This window comes from Lycorma delicatula, chromosome 7 (genome assembly GCF_047948215.1).
Source record: "Lycorma delicatula isolate Av1 chromosome 7, ASM4794821v1, whole genome shotgun sequence".
NCBI classification, from domain to species: Eukaryota; Metazoa; Arthropoda; class Insecta; order Hemiptera; family Fulgoridae; genus Lycorma; species Lycorma delicatula.
The window spans coordinates 2,828,341-2,849,393 of NC_134461.1; the positions used below are offsets into that span (position 1 = coordinate 2,828,341).

Genomic DNA, 21,053 nt, shown 5'->3' on the forward strand with positions numbered 1-21,053 from the left:
TAGTTTCTCTACGGGCATGTACCTCTCGGGCGAATTTGGAAGAAAGGCTGCGGGGTCTATCCCCGACTCCTGCGCGTACCGGAATGAGAATTTTTTCCCCTAGTTAGGTGACCTAAATTGGTCGACTTGTTTGGTAAGACATAATTTTGATTGATATGAGTGTAGCTCTGATTTAACTTTCAACTCGTTCGTTTTTCTGAGGCACTCATACTCACGAACGGTGCTGTCAATTCTGGACTAGGCGCGAAGTTCACGCTTCCGCAGTTTCGGTCAGTTACTTTAAGGGAATCATGTTAGGTTGGATGTGAAGATGTCCTTTGAGACCTACGTGAAGGCAAAATTTGATATGTATTTTAGTGATGCAAATGTCTGTCCAGGCATCCCGACCGACGCCTGGCTGATGACTGTGAGATGTAATCAGTTAAAGGTCTAAAGACGACCTCCGGTTAAGCACCCAGGGCTCAAAACGGAGGGGATGGTATGGCGACCGGTAACGTCACAAGGTGGGTGTCTTCCCCCTACGGTGTGTTGGGATGCCCTGTGCCCAACAAGGACGTAATGACTATACATCTCCGAGTGTGCTCTACAACGGAGAGATAGGTAACCAAATCTTTGACATTTGATGCACCCGGGTACTTCTATATGATCGAAAACCCTGCAAGAGTTCCACCCAAGGAACAACCAGCCACCGGCCACCAAGACCTGCCGGATCTTTGGCAAGGTCACAGTTATACAGTTGCTATTTGCAGCCTCTTTCCGCCATAACTGCCGAACCACCCTGGTCCTCTTGAGGAAATCCTCGACAACCATATCCAACACAGGATTTTAGCTGTGTATGGCCCTGAGCGTTTCGGGCTCCTCTACCCTCGTTGCCCTCGGCAAATCCAATATTTGCGGCCAACCGCCAATATATCCCAATATATATTTGCGCCAATATTATATTTGCCGCCAATATAAATTTGCGGCCTCCGTTCGGCTAGCAAGCCTTCAGCCCATTCTTCTTAAGAATGTCGACCTCCAGCAGCCGCTTTACATCTCATTTACATGCTCATTTACATCTCCAGCACAACGCCATTGTCTCTTCTTTTCGTGACTCGGGAAATTTGGAACTTTTCTTTCTTCGAACCTTTGTCAGGGTTAGCTCCGTCATTTCTGACGAAGCCTCCGGATCTGGTGTGATCGGAATTGCCTTGACAGTGGCCCTCTTAATTTTTGCAGCCGGAGCCTGGACTGTCAGCGGTGGACTTGGCTGCTTAGGCCCAGGGGCGGCAGTCCGCCAAGAGCTTCACCCGTCACCGGCTTGAAACCCCTGACTCACTCCACCAGCTGGTCAACCTTGCCCGAGAGCCTTGACACAGCTCTATCAAGGCTGGAAGCGTAAACCCCGCGCCTCGTCAAGATTTGACAGTACCGTTTGTGACCGTGAATGCCTCAGAAAACGAACGAAATGAAAGGTAAATCAGTGATAATAATAATGATGTGTAATCAAACACACACTATGTTTGAGCACTCAAACTTTAAGCATGTTGTAATTTAATTATGATATTTAATATGTTTTATTAATAATTTCAGACGTAGCAATCGGAGCTCCTTATGATGGAGAACAAGGATTAGGTTCTGTGTATATTTATCTTGGATCAGCTAAAGGTATCCGCAATAAGTATTCTCAAGTTATTAAAGCAGAACAGATATCAAGTAAAATATCTACTTTTGGATTTTCACTGTCTGGTGGCTTTGATCTAGATAAAAATTCTTTTCCTGATTTAATTGTCGGTTCTTATGCATCTGACACATCTGTTTTGATTAGGTATAATTAGAATATATATTATTAAGAAATAGATTAAATTATTGTAGTTATTTATTTTTGTACTGCATAAATAGCTTTGTATGTATTTTTTTATTTTTCTATTTTACAAACTTTTATACTTGAAAATTATTTTTTCTTAGTGTATATGTAAGTAGAGAGAATATTCAAAATATATCAGAAATAAATAAATTAATTACACCATTTAAATAAACTTGAATAACATCAATAGAATAATTTTTAATTTAAAGCTGATACATCAAAATGCCCCCAAGAGATGGGCAATCGAACCTGACAGACGCACAGCTCATCAGCTGCCAGGTGGAACCCAAACAAATATTGGTTTTAATTTACATGAGAGAGCACTCAGGCTCCCGTTGCCCTTAAAAACGAAGGAGAGGCATACCTTCCCACCAGATCATGTATAAATCTATACAAGTACCTTCCCTTAGTTGTGGCGTGCCATTCTTGCTGCCATGGTCCCATCGCGAGGCTGTAAAGCCTCCCTCCGCAGACGAAGATGTATGATAATTTGTCTGCACCCTTGAGAACTTCGTCTTGGGCACAGAAATCCTTAAATTTTGAATGCCCATCCAGCCCTCTGTGATTGACAAAGCCCCCTGCGCTCGGTTTTCTAGCTGCGATCGTAAATTACCACGAACAGGAGACAGTTATCGGCGAAAGCATGGACCGTGACCCCTTCTTGGAATATCAGTCCCAAAAATCTGTCCAATACCAGGTTCCACAGCAAGGGACAGAACCTCTGCGGATTTCCCCTGGTGACGGATTTTTCCGCAACTAGGTGCGCATCCTTAAACCAAGCCGTGCGATCACATTGCGGTGTTCCGACTCATAGAGGACAGAACACCAATACAAGGAAGGAAATGCTGCCTCTATGTCAATAAAAATTGCCAAAACATATTTACAGCCGGCGCTTTCCAACTCGGCAAGAGCATTTAAAATCAATCCTCGGTGTCAACCCCTTTCATGCAGCCATACTGGCCTCGAATTAGAAATGAGTCCATCGGCCGATGCCGCCGTAGAACCCTATCGCAGTCAGACTTGATGGCCAGATCGAATTGTTCAGCCATCAATTCCACCTCGTCCCTGTGCTCCATGCGCCATTCCACCCCTGTAAGGCACCCCTTAGGTTATAGCGACCCGAATCAAGAGCACTTGGACCGCCACCGTAAGCTATCTCATAGGTTATAAGCTTATGATCACTCATAATGACCTCGGGCCTGACATTCTAACTACTTGTACACCTAAGCAGATCGCCCGTCACCAAGGTGACATCGATGTAACTTTCCCCCACTTTGGAAGAGAAAGTCGGCGGTTGTTTTGCCTCGTTAAGCAAGTAGAGGTTCCTGGCTTCAACAAATTGTGCGAGACCAGCACCTTTGGAGTCAGTGAGTGGTGAACCCCTGGCGGAACACTTGGCGTTAACAATCAACACTCTGATGCCCAGGAGACCGTCCAGAAGTTGCTCCAACTTCGCCAAAAAGTCATCGATACTCCATCCAAGGTGGAAGTATCCCGACACCAATACAATATCGAGCGTACCCCTCGAGACTCGCATGATGGTGAATTGCTCATCAGAAAACTGAGGCATCCCGAAGACACCCAACGAGATCGAGCCGACCACGATCGCAGAAAGCGGCCGTTCCCAACGAGAATGAATAACATCACCCTGTGGAAGCCAAGCACCCTATCCCCGACGTGTACAGCTCCTGGACCAAGAGGATCTCGAGGTTGTACTCCTCGAGAATCCTCATGGCTTCATTGGTGGCCGCCCGCGAACAATGCAGGTTTATCTGTCCCAGGCGCAAGCGGTCGATATGGAGACGACCTCGAAACTTCCCCCAATTTAGGCGTCGCCATACGCCTGAATTATTGTATTGTTTACGATCTTCGCCCGGGCTTTGTCATGCGATCTGCGTTGTTTGCCCACGACCCGATGTCCGGGATCAGAGCCTTTCACCAAGGCACAGGGAGCGCACTTTGCAGGCGCGGTCTTATTAGGGCAGTTAACTGCCCTGTGCTCATCAAGAGTGTAATGACCACACATCTCCAACTGTGCTCTACAGTGGAGAAAGGTGTGCCCAAAGCTTCTTCTATATATATAAAAAGCAATGTTTGTATGTGTGTCCGCTATGGACTAAAAAACTACTGGACCGATTCACAAGCAGGTTTTTACAAAATGGTCTGCATTATTCGGAGAAGGTTTCTTTCTATTCTTTTCTGTTTAGCCTCTGGAACCACCGTAAGGTATTATTTCAGAGAATGAATGAGATTGATGTATATGAATGTAATGAAGTGTAGTTTTATACAGTCTCAGGTCGACTATTCTTGAGATGTGTGGTTAATTGAAATCCAATCAACAAAGAACACCGGTATCCATGATCCCGGTGTTCTTTGATAGTCCCGAGAAGTTTTAAATCTATTGAAATACTCGATCTGACCAGTAGAAAGAAAGTTAGGAGTATTTTGAACCAATTACTGTGTTTAGAGAGTAGTTTAAATTAAATCCGACAGGTAATCTGGTTTTTGACAATAGGTTTTATTTACATTCTCACTTTTATAAAGTGAATGGTTAAATTTTGTGAAGTTGCTTAAAGTGGAGTTTTTTAATGTTTTATCAAACTTTCAATTGAAAGTTTTATATATATATATATATATATATACTCAAATCACTGAGTATTCCAGAAAGTTCCTGCTAAACTTTAGTCACATTTCTCTCGATTAAAATACTGAAAAAACTTCCCAAGAAAATAAATTCATACACACTTTATTTCAAGTTGCAGCCAGTCAAAAATGTTCACTCTCTTTTGGTTTCAAAAACAAAATATTGTATAGCACTTACATTAATGCAATTTATAAGGCTAAATTTCTCATGTAATTTGACATTAATAGTTAAAAAAATTGGTCCCATTGAATAATTTTTGAGAAACACCAGAGAAATATAAAAAAAATTTACCTAAAAAAGTAATTTTTTTTAATACTTTTATGAAAAAATATAAAAATTGTAGACAAATAAAAAAACGTTAATCTACAAATCTTATATTTAATGCTGAATAAATTTATGTAGAAAAAAATCAACAATAAACATGCCATAACAGTAAATAAGTTGTATTTTCAATAAAAACAGTAAATGGAAAATTTACACTAACTTTGTCTGCAGTTTATTTTATTACTAATTTAGTAATACATTATTTAGTCAGTAGGGTTGTTATAGTGCTGCATAATATATCTATTCTACAGCATTTTACAATGAGATACTATTTTTATTTTGGATTTTTTATTTATTTATGTTTTCTGGTAATCGTTGATAAGATAATTAATTTTTTTATTCATAAATTAACTTTTAGTGTAAAACTGAATATAATAGTATTTTTTTGGTTGTCTTCCTCGCAACCCTTAGAGTCATCCCAGCCTCCATGAAGATAAATAATCTAAGCAGGGAAGTTCTATCTAATGGAAGAGAAGAAATGCAGCAGAACAGTATATAAAAACCTTAATATGCTGTACCAACCTATAAGGACATATGTAAAACAAGAGGTCTTAGCAACTCTAACAAATCTAGCTTAAAAATTAAAGCAACATATAAATGAATGCATGTAGTCAATCTTTAATGGTAGGTACTTAAAGTACCAAGTTAGATAAATTACATCTAAAATAATAGATACTCTGTGTCTTATCTAAAATCTAATTTTAATTGCGATATGTAACATTCAAAGTAAAAATACAATGTAAAAATCAGGACCAAAAAGGTGATCAAAAGGTGGAAAAGGCATAATTTCCAATACAATTCAAATTAATCATTAGTAAAATTTTATAACTCTTTTTTTAAGAGGATAAAAATTTTCATTGAACACATCTACTCCACTTTCATAAATTAAATTAAGGCTATTTACACCTCTAGCTATTGAAGACAGTATACAAGGTTGACAATATTTGAATAAAAAATTTATCTTTAAATATTTAAATTTTTCTAAATGGAAGTGGACCTAAATTTCACCTCTGTGGAAGAGCAAAATTTGTTACATACCCTCTGAAGATTTCACCATTCATCTTAACCAGAAATATTTTATTATACAATTACATACAAATGGATCCATTTCAGCATAGCACCCTCCATATATTTCTAATTTGTGTAATAAGGTGTCATGAGAAATGGTATCAAAAGGTTTCTTGATGTTTTATTATAAATAGTTTTATTATAAGTAGATGATATCAACCTGTCTATGGTTTTCCATCTCCAGCACAAAAAAAAACATTTCGTTTAGATTTGAGGTAGAAAATCTCCTGACCACATATCCATACTGCCAGTGAACAGATTTACTGAAAATTTCCTGGCTACAATTTATTTAGATTTTCATAGAGACAACTACGTACACTCTACAAACTTTAGCCACTATATTTAAAACAGAGACTGGTCTGCAATTTTGAAAAAGATGTAAATCCTCTTTCTTAGGAATAGGTTACTTTCTTTCAGACAGAAGGAAATTTCCCAGAAGATGGACTGTTATTAAAAAGGCAAGTTAAAGCAGGTGGAATTAGCTCTGCTATACCTTTTAATATAAAGGGCAGGATGCCTCCACTGCAAGCCATAGATTATTCTCAGCCTCGCAATACAACACAAATTTTATTTTTGGTAGCATCCAATGGAAATATTATTTTCAAAATGCCAACAATTTCCATAATGTCCTTATCATTAATTAAAGTCCTTCTACATATATTAGCAGGCTGATTGTAAATACTTTCCAAATTCTTCAGTAAGACTTTTTGCATGCATATATCCCTATCTTGGATCTCAATCAGATGTGCTTCACAAAAATCTCTCATAAAGGATTTAACATACTTAAAAATGTTTGCAGGCATTATTTTCAGTTCTTTCTTTATCTTCCTACTTCTCTCAAAGGGATCTTTGTTTTTTTTGTCTTCAGTCATTTGACTGGTTTGATGCAGCCCTCCAAGATTCCCTATCTAGTGCTAGTCGTTTCATTTTGGTATATTCTCTACATCCTACATCCCTAACAATTTGTTTTACATATTCCAAACATTGCCTGCCTGCACAATTTTTTCCTTCTACTTGTCCCTCCAATATTAAAGTGACTATTCCAGTATGCCTTAATATGTAGCCTATAAGTTTAACTCTTGTTTTAACTGTATTTTTCCAAATGCTTCTTTCTTCATCTATTTGCCGCAATACCTCTTCATTTGTCACTTTATCCTCCCATCTGATTTTTAACATTCTCCTATAGCACCGCATTTCAAAAGCTTCTAATCTTTTCTTCTCAGATACTCCGATCGTCCAAGTTTCACTTCCATATAAAGCGACGCTCCAAACATACACTTTCAAAAATCTTTTCCTGACATTTAAATTAATTTTTGATGTAAACAAATTATATTTCTTACTGAAGGCTCGTTTAACTTGTGCTATTCGGCATTTTATATCGCTCCTGCTTCGTCCATCTTTAGTAATTCTACTTCCCAAATAACAAAATTCTTCTACCTCCATAATCTTTTCTCCTCCTATTTTCACATTCAGTGGTTCATCTTCGTTATTTCTGCTACATTTCATTACTTTTGTTTTGTTCCTGTTTATTTTCATGCAGTATTTCTTGCGTAAGACTTCATCCATGCCGTTCATTGTTTCTTCTATATCCTTTTTACTCTCGGCTAGAATTACTATATCATCAGCAAATCGTAGCATCTTTATCTTTTCACCTTCAACTGTTACTCTGAATGTAAATTGTTTTTTAACATTATTAACTGCTAGTTCAATGTAAAGATTAAAAAGTAACGGAGATAGGGAACATCCTTGTCGGACTCCCTTTCTTATTACGGCTTCTTTCTTATGTTCTTCAATTATTAGTGTTGCTGTTTGATTCCGGTACATGTTAGCAATTGTTCTTCTATCTCTGTATTTGAACCCTAATTTTTTTAAAATACTGAACATTTTATTCCAGTCTACGTTATCGAATGCCTTTTCTAGGTCTATAAATGCCAAGTATGTCGGTTTGTTTTTCTTTAATCTTCCTTCTACTATTAATCTGAGGCCTAAAATTGCTTCCCTTGTCCCTGTACTTTTCCTGAAACCAAATTGGTCTTCTCCTAACACTTTTTCCACTCTCCTCAATTCTTCTGTAAAGAATTCTAGTTAAGATTTTTGATGCATGACTAGTTAAGCTAATTGTTCTGTATTCTTCACATTTATCTGCTCCTGCTTTCTTTGGTATAATGACTCTAATACTCTTTTTGAAGTCTGATGGAACTTTCACTTTCAGTATCTATCATGGAACTATCATATCCGGGGGCTTTATTCCTAGCCAGGCTACAAATTACTTGGCAGACTTCCGCCTCAGTAATCTCAGAAGACAAATTCTCAGAGCAAAAACCTACAACTTCCCTTTGGACACGTCAATGATAAGAGGTTTTATCAACCTCAGTATCATCTGATAGCAGATCGTTCATCAGAAGAGTAAGGACACGATCTTTGTCTATAACAAACAGCACCATCCTGGGTCAAGAGAACCGACAGAAGAATGTCTTTTTTTCTTATGACCAATAACTCTACAGACGGCACCCCTGGGTCCTTATTTCTCTACTTTTCTACAAAAGAGCGCCAAGAATCACACTTAGAAGGCCTAACTTTGTGAAAATACTATGTCCTTTTCCGACGATAGTCCGCAAGAAAGACTGCACACCGATCATGATCACCCTCACGCTGTGCGGCTCTCCTGGGCCGGCCCGCAGTCTGCTTCATTGCGGTCACTTCCCGAGTCCACCATCCAGAAGTTCAGCTTCTTTTTCTCGACCTGTACCTCTAAGAATTGACTGATAGCGGCTTCAACTACCGCAGAAGAAAACTTCTCTGGCAGGTCGTCTAATGGGAGTTCGTCCAAATTTTGAGCAAAACCTCGAAGCCTGGCCGCAAGAATATTAGAAAATATGGGGCAATTTGCCTGCCTGTGCAGGAAGCGCCCCTGCTGAACAGAAACATATCCCCTACAGATATTGCGCAGCACGCCTAAGAAAGTATAAGGAAGTCAAAGGCACAGGTTCCAGCTTCCTCTTCCACCCAGACATCTTCACTACTGTAAATTCAGAGATTCCTGTAAATGGTCAGAGATTCCCTAACCTGACTAGCTTGACTAACTAACTAACTAACTCTCGCTGTCTTCTTTCTACCACTGAAATTGGCAAGCCCACGAGTGTGAAAACTGGTCGCAGCTAGCACGGGCATCTGGAGACCTAAAATATTCTCCTGTCACTGTTTATACCTCTTAGCCGCTTCTGGATCAGTTATAACTATGGATTACTAAAATAACTATGGATTACGACCCTCGTTCTGAAAAGAAGGCGAGTAACTAGCAGGGAGTATTCCCTTACTCGTTACAGGAACTTACAACCAGAAGTTGCCACATCTTCGTCGCAGTGAAGCGGGTAGACGTTCGCACAAATCTGTGCCTTATATACCACAAATGAGAAGCAGATAATGAGTCTATATATGATGTTAAACAGCAGCTGCAGTATGCAATCAGCACATCTTGAAACTATCAGAAGGTGCACACTCTACTGACAGCCAAAAACACTAAGAGCAAACCAAAGGACCACAGAACACTCTGGAAATGCATCCAAGGGACCGGAGGTTATTAGAGAAAGTCAGTTGAAAAAAACCTTTTTTTAATGAGGTTTATCATTATTCTTTTCCGTTACAGGTATGTAACTAAAAGAATTACGTTATTAATCAAGCCAGTCAAAGTTTAAAAACATCAAGTTTTGGAATATTTAAAACTATTTTTAGTTTATTTAAAATGTTAATAATATATTATGATTACAATTAGTTTAACTAGTCATGCATCAAAAATCTTAACTAGAATTCTATACAGAAGAATTGAGAGGAGAGTGGAAGAAGTGTTAGGAGAAGACCAATTTGGTTTCAGGAAAAGTATAGGGACAAGGGAAGCAAGTTTAGGCCTCAGATTAATAGTAGAAGGAAGATTAAAGAAAAACAAACAGACATACTTGGCGTTTATAGACCTAGAAAAGGCATTCGATAACGTAGACTGGAATAAAATGTTCAGTATTTTAAAAAAATTAGGGTTCAAATACAGAGATAGAAGAACAATTGCTAACATGTACCGGAATCAAACAGCAACACTAATAATTGAAGAACATAAGAAAGAAGCCGTAATAAGAAAGGGAGTCCGACAAGGATGTTCCCTATCTCCGTTACTTTTTAATCTTTACATGGAACTAGCGGTTAATGATGTTAAAGAACAATTTAGATTCGGAGTAACAGTACAAGGTGAAAAGATAAAGATGCTACGATTTGCTGATGATACAGTAATTCTAGCCGAGAGTAAAAAGGATATAGAAGAAACAATGAACGGTATGGATGAAGTCTTACGCAAGAAATACCGCATGAAAATAAACAGGAACAAAACAAAAGTAATGAAATGTAGCAGAAATAACGAAGATGAACCACTGAATGTGAAAATAGGAGGAGAAAAGATTATGGAGGTAGAAGAATTTTGTTATTTGGGAAGTAGAATTACTAAAGATGGACGAAGCAGGAGCGATATAAAATGCCGAATAGCACAAGTTAAACGAGCCTTCAGTAAGAAATATAATTTGTTTACATCAAAAATTAATTTAAATGTCAGGAAAAGATTTTTGAAAGTGTATGTTTGGAGCGTCGCTTTATATGGAAGTGAAACTTGGACGATCGGAGTATCTGAGAAGAAAAGATTAGAAGCTTTTGAAATGCGGTGCTATAGGAGAATGCTAAAAATCAGATGGGAGGATAAAGTGACAAATGAAGAGGTATTGCGGCAAATAGATGAAGAAAGAAGCATTTGGAAAAATACAGTTAAAACAAGAGTTAAACTTATAGGCTACATATTAAGGCATACTGGAATAGTCACTTTAATATTGGAAGGACAGGTAGAAGGAAAAAATTGTGTAGGCAGGCCACGTTTGGAATATGTAAAACAAATTGTTAGGGATGTAGGATGTAGAGGGTATACTGAAATGATACGACTAGCACTAGATAGGGAATCTTGGAGGGCTGCATCAAACCAGTCAAATGACTGAAGACAAAAAAAAAATTATGATAAAATTTCATCATACATAATTCATCCTCACCCTTAAAAAAAAAATCTTAAGTAACTTTTTATTGGTTGCACAGATTTTAATGGATTGCTTTTTTTTTAGTTTCTTCATTTAATATAGTAAACATACACACAAATAAGAAAGTTTCTTGGAAAGTGATTTTGGGGAAGCAGAAAAAAAAAGATCGATTTTTTTAATTCTTTTAAACTTTTTCATGTCCTCCCCTATATAAGAATAAATAACCACTGCCATGAAAGTATTACAACTTTGTTGCTGGCTTTTTTTCTTTTCAAATCAAAAGATTAACTTTCTTGAAGCGATAATGTAAATAGGCGAATGTCAGACTAACAAAAGTGAAAAATAAAAGTTTTAAAACCATTTTTCTTTTAAAATGATAAAAATCTAAATTAAAATATGCTTGTTTAGAGTTTTTTAATGAGGTTTTTATGATAACTAGTGAAATATTAATTCTTTTTCATTAACAATTTTTTTTAGAGCAAGACCTGTCATTAAGATGTATGCATCTGTTAAATTGGAAATCAAATCTAAGAGAATCACTCTTGAAGAGAAAAACTGTACTCTTAATAAGACAAAAATTGATGTTTTGTGCATTACACTTAGGGCCTGTCTGTTGTATAATGGTACTGGGATCACTCATGAAAGTCTAGGTAGGTAGTATTTAAAGTATTTTCATAAAAATCTATAATAAAAGAGTTGTGTGTGTGTATGTGTATGTTTGTGTGTGTGTGTGTGTGTGTGTGTGTGTGTGTGTGTGTGTGTGTGTGTGTGCCTGTTTGTTGGCTATGCAACAACCCATGCAGTGATATATACACATAAAAAATACCTATGAGGTACCAAATTAAAACGAAATAGCTTCATTGGCATAATTTTTTTTCCCATCATTTTTAGGAATAAATGGTTTCAATCTAATAAAATATTATATGTAAAAATATATATACTGGTACATATTTAAACAGACATATATATTTGGTACATACATAATTTTTTTTATTTTGGCACTCCAGTTTATTAGTTCTTTTGCATGAACACTTTAAACATACTTTCGTGTATTTATCTGGTACCTGGTAGAACAGACATTTATAAGGAAAATTGATACTTGTACCTTTTGGACTTTTGTTTAACTACCGTATAGTTTATGTATTTATTTTGTTACTAAATTACACATATTTTCAGTAAACTAACCAGTTAGTTAAAACTCAGTTTTAACTAACTCGTCTTTTATATATACATAAGAGCTAATATTTTCCCTTAGTACTTTATTATTATTGTCGTTAATATTATTTTTAATAATAAAAATATAATGAAATAATTGGGATGAGTAATGTTTGATTCCAAACTATTGTTTATTGAAAATATTTTTCTATTGGCATCCAAAGCAAAAGAGACCTTAGACTACTTTCATAAGACTCTTGCTTGTTTCAAGATGTTTGAACAATCCTGCGCACCTGTATAAGATAATGGTTAGGCCAGTGCTTGAATACTGCACTCCAATAGAATAATAATGCACTTCTAATTTAATTGAAGCTTTTCAGAGACATCTTTCTTCATTATTGACATAGAGACACTTTAGTAAAGCGTCTTCTGATTATAAAGCCCATTATAGTTTCTGGGGCCTTAGTTACCTGAGGAATAAGTGGTTGTTTCAAGATGTTATCTTTGCTACTAATGTACTCATTTTCAATTAGATCCAGAAAGAATCAACTTTTTCTTTGGGCGCAGCAGCCAGCTTCATTGGTTCCTTTAACAAGGTGATTGGAGAAAATTAATGTTTATCTTCTACATTCTATGGGTGTTGTTATTAATGGTTTTCATTAATAAGTAACCCACAGAATAATATTTTGGCTTGTTTCAATAATTTGATCGAGGATAGGCCTTTGGGCTTTTTTTTTCAAATTAATATCTTATATGAACTTTTTTCTATATTGCATTAATTACCGATTGATTTTCTGTTGTATATACATATTGATTCTTATTATTTTTATCTGTCATACTAAGGTTTAAACTGTTCTCTTACACTTTCAGTCTACATCATTCCAGCTTACCGGTATTTGATTTTCAGTGGTGGTTGTGGATGGCTAAAAGGAAAGATATGAAATTCGTAAAAAGAATTCATGCGACCAAACACTTTTGATTCAAGGCAGGCCAAGTTGCGATCACTCCTCAAACTTGGCCAGTGCCTGAGCTCCAAGTTAAAGACATTCATTTTACTGAGTTGACTTCAGGGAGTTTGTTCGCTATATACATAAATGTTTTCTAATATTTTTATTGACTTCCTAATTACACTGACAATCTTTTTTATTATATTATTTTCTTATGGTTGGCAATCTATTTATACTTTTTAGTAACTAAAATTTAAAATATGTAATCCATGAAAGATATCTGTTCTATTTGAGGTAAGCCATTTTTTGGCAGACATACATTTCTTAAATGTAAAACATGCCAGAAGAGATTTTATGTGATGTGCCTTAAGGCAGTAAGATTGTATTGAATTGCAAGGTTGATACTTATGAAGAGAGTAATTCTTATAAATGTTCTGTATGTTTGAATTGAAGGATTGATTATTAATAATGATACCCCTTAGTTACCTTTACCATTACTGGGTTACCAATAATGATTCTCCTATTAGTGCTATAAGACCAGGCAATAAAAGTAATGGTGCACCTGATTAGAAAAACAATGAGGATGTTGACGGTCTCTCTATATACAAGTTGTTCAAGATGTACTTGGTGTAAAGTTTGCCAATCTTCCAAAAACACTTTTGAATATTTTTTTATCTTCTTTGAAGAAAGAGTTGTTAGTGGTTAAGGAGGAAAATGTTACTCTTAAAAGAGGTACAGAGAGGTGTGTGGCAGAGGTCTTCGATTCCTTGTCTAATAGTGCTCCTGAGGAGGAAAAAGATCTTTCAAGACAAGAAAAATAGTTTATGTAGAAAAAGAACACCATCGGCAGAGAACTCGCTCTCTAAGATAATTGTTTCGAAGGTACTACCACCGATTAAATTAGTTGTCTGATGCAGTGGATGAAACCTCTTATATAAAAGAGGTTAATCATCTTGCAGCAGAAGTTGCATGAAGAAAGGTTGTTATAAAGACAAAATTAATAAAAATAAATTTGTGACATATTTACAAAAAAAATCTGTTAATTCTGTAAATCCATCAATTTCATTTCAAACTAAAAAGAAAGCTATTGCTGGCAAGAGTAGTTTTAGTCGCTATAACGAAAAAAGCTCTTTTTACGTTTAAGTTTTCTAACACAGTAAGAACTAATGTGATTAAAAGAATTGTTGAAGCGCTTCAAGTTTCTCCTGTTGATGTGAAGCAGTTGAAGACAAAGTATCAGTCCCACGACTCAATTTATGTTCTGATAAATGATATTGATTTTCATGTAGTAAATTCGGCTGATGTTTAGCACAGTGCTGTTCTTATATCTCTGTTTTATGGATTGCCCAGAAGGTCAAATTACATAGAATAGTATTTACCCATTGGAGGTCAGGATGGCATCTAATGAATAATAATAAATGTTTAGTACCAAAATATACACGGTCTTCAAATGAAAATGGAGAATTAAATATTACATTTAAAAATTTCCCTTGGTTTTCAAACGGTTTAATTAAGGCTCTTCAAAGAAAGAAAAGGATTCAGTTTAAATATAAGAGGTACAATTAGGAGATTTATTATGATATCTTTACTTGATTATGTAAAAGGGTCGAGCATTTATTGATCAGAGATAAAAAGTATTATGCTGTATAAGTTGAGAATGATATTACAGTTCAGCTATTTAAATCTTGGTAAAACATAAAGGAACAATGGCGCATCCGTAGACACCATAACAGCATCGACTGTAATGAACATATTGGAAATCCTGTTGAAATCTGTTATAAATTTTCAGTATATTTCCAGTCTGTCAAGTAGCAGCTGTGGTTTGAATCAACACTGTGCATTATTGAATCATGCTGCAGCAGAAGAAATAAAACTGGCGATTAAAAATCTTAATGATAAAGCAGTGGCTGGAGATGACAGTAACCATGATTTATATAATCGAAAATTTCTAATGAGTTATCATCTGTTTTGGCTGATATATTTAATACAAGTCTAAATTATAGAATTTTTCTTTTGAGTTAAAACATTTGTTTAATTCCTAAGAAGAATAATAAAACAAATATAAAAATGTTTCTGTAAATGTAAATGAATTGAATCGAAACAAATAAAATTTAATGTTTTATCTTCTCTGTATAAATATTTTGATATATTTAATTAAATTTTTCATATTTATAAATATTAAAAAATTGTTCTCAGAATATTTCCCAAGTTAATATTGATCATCTTTTCTAACCTCTTTCTTTCATATATTGAATCTGCCATAGCTAAAGTGCTACATGGTTTTATCACCTGTCAATTATAACAACTAATCCATCGACTTTTCTTAAGACTGTGGGTCCAGTTGTGGAATAATAGATTTTCAGAGCCTATCAATAAGGTCATCATATCTTACTTAATTTTATAAATTACATTATCCAGTCTGTTAGCTTTCCACTATTAATAATGTTTGCTTACAATTTAAAATCTTTGTTCGCTTATCTTCCTACAGTTTGCTGGTATACTTTTTCTTTGCCATTTGTGCAAACTGGAAAAAATGTAATAAAATTTTTTGTCATCTTTTGATAGATTATTTTAGATTTTGGTTTTCCCCCTTTTTTATTACATAAAAAATATATAATCTATTTCCATCTACATTTATTATGTAAAATATAATTTCTTTAAGTAGTTCAAAAATTACATCTACAACCAGATATTTTAGTTAATGTGTAAATTTGTTACAGGTGCGTACCAGTTACTCCTCGATTTGGATTATGACTATTCATTTTTATAGTTTAAAGGCCTAAATTCTTTGTATTACTTGCTTGTTGAAATCTTGTTAGTCGAGCATGAAGAGATTGAAATATTACTTATCTGATACAAAAATCATTCTCTTTTTTTTTTGTAATTTTTTTACAAAACAGAGTAAATTAAAAATATAAATATTATAAATAATTTTACGATTACACGCTCTGATACTTATTTTGTCTTGGTCTAGTGAATAGTGACAATTCTTCTAAGAATTGTCACAATTGCTAAGCTTTCAGTTAGCAGGTACATGTAAATATTTGTGTATATAAGTGCAAGAGGTCAGAGTTGTGATAAAAGTTTTAATAATTAAAGTTTTATTAATTAAAAACATTAATGGCACAAATTACTTCATGGTGCTTGTTTAAGGTGTTAAGAAAAGCAATGGAATTATTTTGCAAACTGCTAATGATAAATGCTTTAGATGTTGATAGATGGATTGAGTTATTTAAGAATATAGATTCTATTAACACAGTTCCACAGGGGATTTAAATTACATAATAATGTGGCTTAATAAGCACTCTTAGCCATCTTTTACAGGAAATATACCCATTAAAAGTGTCATGAATTTGCGTAGCACTTATGGATTTGAATCCATAAAAAGTTATGAGTTTTTGCTGTTAAAGATTTTGAAAAAGGTGAATTAGAAAAAAAAGTTTGAAAAATTTCTTTGAATAATTGTATGTATTATTATTTTTTTTTTATTATTATTTTTTTTTTTAACTGAATTTTTACGGGCATCGACTGCTAAGGTCATTAGCCCTCGTCACAGTCTTTAAAAGAAATTATTATCTCCATCAGGATCGTCATATGTAAGGGTGTAAAGGGCCCTTACATTTTATTTAAAAACACAAACTTCACAATAAACATTAAAACATAAAAGACAAGGACAATCACAAACACTTACGGGGTGTAAAGGGCCCCAATATTAAAATTTGAGATAGGTTCTCAAAAGACCATGAAATTAAAATTAAAATTAAACTTATCAATGCCATATCTTTCTTTCTTTCTTCTACGAAGTCTCATTTATAGTTTGTTTAAGCACCCTCGGGGCGACCAGAACCGCCGTTGAGCAGTATATCAGTCGTGCCAGGGTGCCGTGGCAGTTGAATCCTTCTTATATCAGGCCATAGGCATGCACGGCGTACACCCATAGCCTCGCGCCCTCAATCCACCCTTGAGGGTCCCCCATGCCATCATCGGACACACCCCGACTCACTGCTCTTGAATGCAGGTAAGCCAAAATGGCCTAGGCAAGAGGGCTACCTCCCGTCACTATACGTGCCACGCTTCGAGACTCCCTTATATGTATATATAATACTACCGCTTAGAGTATCTTTTACCACAGCTTTAAACTTCCATTTTATAGACTTTTAAGAAGTCCACTGGCGTGTAAAAATGCAACTATATTTTCTTCATTTCCATTATCCAGATCAGCACTAATATTATTTGTAAGACGGAACCTCTTTCTGAGGTCCTCATATATGGTACACTCTTCTATTAGATACTTGATTGTCAGTGTTTTATTACAAACACCGCACATTGGTCTCACTTCGCCGGTTAACATATATCAATTTGTTAATCGCGTGTGACCGATTCTAAGTCTGGTCACCGCTACTTGTTCTCGGCGAGTCAACTTAAAGTCGCTTTTCCATTTATAAGGAGAAGTTTTAACTGAGTTTAATTTTGTATTTAAACTCCTCCATTCAGCGTTCCACTTGTTTTTTACTATGTTTGTTAGACGGTTTTTAACATCTGCCACTCTTACAGGAAATGTATCCAAATCATCGCAGACTGTTGCCTTTCTGGCAGCTTCGTCTGCGATTTCATTACCTGTAATACCAGCATGCCCTGGAGTCCATACAAATATGCATCGCTGTCCTCGTTCTTTTAGTACGTATAAAATGGACAGGATGTTTGCAATTAAGACATCCTTAATGTTTTTGTTCCGAATTGCGACGAGTGCACTTAATGAATCGGAACATATTAGCACTCTCTCTTCGCAATAGTGTTCAGTGTAGCGAAGAGCTTGCTGAATTGCAGTGAGTTCTGCCGTGTAGACACTGGCCACATCTGGCAGTCTCCAAAAGTGGGCTTCTTCATTTACATATATCGAGCATCCAACACCATGTTCGGTTTTAGAACCGTCAGTATAAATTCTAATATGTTCTTCGTAACTACTGACGGTTGCTAAAAATTCCTGCTGGATGATCACTGCTGGTTTCTTTTTTATTTCTCCTTGAGAGAGATCCAAATTTGTATTTACCGCTGGCAAGAGCCATGGCGGTATTTCTCTAGTAGAAATTGCTAGTGTCTCTGGTATAGCAATTTCATATTTTCTTCTTAATTCGTGGTACCTAATTCCGGTAGGTCTGGAATAGGTAGCACAATGTTCATATACTGCAGCCATAGCATGATTCGTAAACAATTTATTATTTATATGAGCAGGGAAAGCCCATACATTTGCTGCATATCTTAACAAAAGGATCTCTCTTCTATAATGTAGTGGCATTATTCCGGCTTCAGACATCAGACTAGCCGCCGGACTTGTGCGGAAAGCGCCTGTTGCATATCTTATTCCGCAATATGAACTACGTCTAACTTTCTTAAGTGCGACTTTCTAGCGGATGAATATACGATACATCCGTAGTCTAGTTTAGATTGAACCAATGCTTTATACAATCTCAATAATGTCTCTTTGTCTGAGCCCCAATTTAAATTCGATAAACATTTTATAATGTTTAGGGCTCTTTTGCATCTATCACTCAAGTCCTGTATATGTAATCCCCATGTAAGGGATTTATCCAATACTAGTCCTAAATATCTTACGCTATCTTTATATTGTATTAGATTATCGTCAATTGTCAATGCAGGACTTTGATGAGGAATTCTCTTCCTACAAAAGTGTACACAGCACGTTTTCTCTGGTGAGAATTGGAATCCGTTATTCCTTGCAACTTCATTTAGAGCACTGATCGCTCGTTGCAATTTGTACCTCACCATAGCAGTCTTGTTGCTGGCATACACAATTGCCAGATCATCAACATAGACGCTTTTGCTGATTTCTACTGGAATGGCAAGTATCAATTTTCAACGGCGAACCCTGCGGTATGCCATTTTCCAAGATTCTTTCACATGAATATTCATTGTTGACACGTACTTGGAAGGTACGGTCATTCATGTAGTTGCTGAGCAGTATAGGCAGATTGCCACGAATGCCCCATTCATGTATCTGGAGCATTATACCATGACGCCAGGTCATATCGAAAGCCTTCTGAAGATCAAAGAAGACTCCGACACAATGTTTCCTTTTAATAAAGCTGTTATATATAACGTCCTCTAAGCTGATCATTTGATCAGTGGTAGAATGGTATTGCCGAAAACCTGCTTGATACGGTGATATCAGGTTTTCTTTTTCCAAAACCCAGACGAGTCGATTATTAATCATTTTTTCCAGTATTTTTCCCATAGCACACGTCAAAGAAATAGGACGATAGCTATTGGGGTCTGTTAAATTTTTATTTTGCTTTGGTACTGGAACAACATAAGCTTTTTTCCACTGCCGCGGGTATGTTCCATCCCGCCATATTTTATTATAAAGTTCGCAGTAATAATCTGCGTTTTGCAGTGGTATTCAGCTGCCTGATCATATTATAATGGATTTCATCCGGACCAGCAGCTGTGTTGCCTGCTTTTTCCAACGCTTTCGCGAATTCTTCCATTTTAAATGGTACATTATATGAGTAATTATACTCAGTTCTAAAATTTAGTAGACCTTCGAGTTCTTCTTTTTTGGTTCGAAAACCTTCCTCGTAGTTGGCCGTTCTGCTGGCCTTTTCGAAGTGATTGGATAACAGCTCAGTAATTTCATATGGAGTGTCTTTTATCTCATCTTCATCTTGAAGGCTAGTTATGGGAGCAAAATCATTACGCCCACAAATCGCCTTCACTTTGCTCCAAACATCTGATGCAGTAGTAGTTTTGTCGATGGATGACACGTATTGCTGCCAGGATCGTTTTTTCGAGTCTATCATAAGACGTTTTGCATACGCCCTGTATTTCTTAAAGGCAACAATATTTTCTATGCTAGGACGCTTCTTAAAGGCGTTATACGCCCTTTTCTTTCTTTTAATAGCTTCACTTATTTCATCGTTCCACCATGGAACGGGTTTTTTCGTAAGTTTCCCAGATGTTGGGAATATATCTCGATGTCGACTCAATTATTGCATTTGTTATGGCGTCGACATCGTCTCCGATAACTCCAGTTGTTTCTGGGAGTATCGTTCTAGCTGTGAAGCTCGTCCAGTCTGCCTTTTCAAATAACCATCTTTTAGGGATGGGATATATTGTTCTTGTAACATCAGTTACAATTTGCACCGGGAAATGATCGCTTCCATGCAGATCGTCTATGACATGGAAGCTGTACCTCGGTGCTATCGATCCGCTTATAAGTGCAAGATCTATACAGGACGTCGATCCATCTCTGGCATTGAAAAAGGTTCCTGATCCGTCGTTTAAAATAATAAGTTCTGAATTCATCAAGAACCCTTCCAGTTCTCTTCCACGGGGATCTACTCGATCTGATCCCCAAAGAGAATTATGAGCATTAAAGTCCCCCACCAGTAAAACAGGTGGGGGAAGCTCGGAAATTAGTCTTGCTATGTCATCCTTATTCCAATCAAAATACGGCAAGTATATGCTGCAGACAGTGACCTGGAGCGGACGCTTCATTCTAACGGCGACCGCTTGTAGGTTTGTGTTTAGAACAACCGCTTCGGTGGTAGCTCTAGTCGATGTTAATATAGCTACTCCACCTCTAACTCTTATATTTGGCGGTTGATCTCGCCGAAATATATTGAATCCTTTTAATTTAAAATTTTCATTTCGGCGGAAATGTGTTTCTTGCAGACATATACAGATCGGGGTCTACATCATGTACCAAGCGTTGGAGCTCATGGATGCTTGAAAAACATCCATTGATGTTCCACTGTACTATCGACTCACTAATTTTTAATTAAATTATTGTCTGGGTTTTCCTTTCGGCCATCCTTTTTTTCGCTTCTTCTCCATGTTGCGAACAGCAGCATGTTCGCGGAGAAGGTCGTCGCCTGTAAGGCTTCCGGTCTCCGTGTCGGAGACCACCGAAGCCGCCGACGACGACGGACATGGATCGGCGCCGGTTTCAGGCGCCGATTGAGAGGCGGCAACCTGGCCACTCCCCGACA

At 36.4% G+C, this 21,053-nt stretch overlaps 1 protein-coding gene across 3 annotated transcripts in view; it reads left to right on the forward strand.

The window, feature by feature from the left end:
• LOC142327592 (integrin alpha-PS2-like) overlaps positions 1-21,053 on the forward strand; it is a 134,468-nt gene that overhangs the window by 64,144 nt on the left and 49,271 nt on the right. For all 3 annotated transcript variants that reach the window (XM_075370770.1, XM_075370771.1, XM_075370768.1), the window contains 2 exons: positions 1,573-1,807; positions 11,420-11,592. In XM_075370770.1, coding sequence (XP_075226885.1) covers positions 1,573-1,807; positions 11,420-11,592 — 408 coding nt within the window. The remainder of the gene's footprint in view (positions 1-1,572; positions 1,808-11,419; positions 11,593-21,053) is intronic.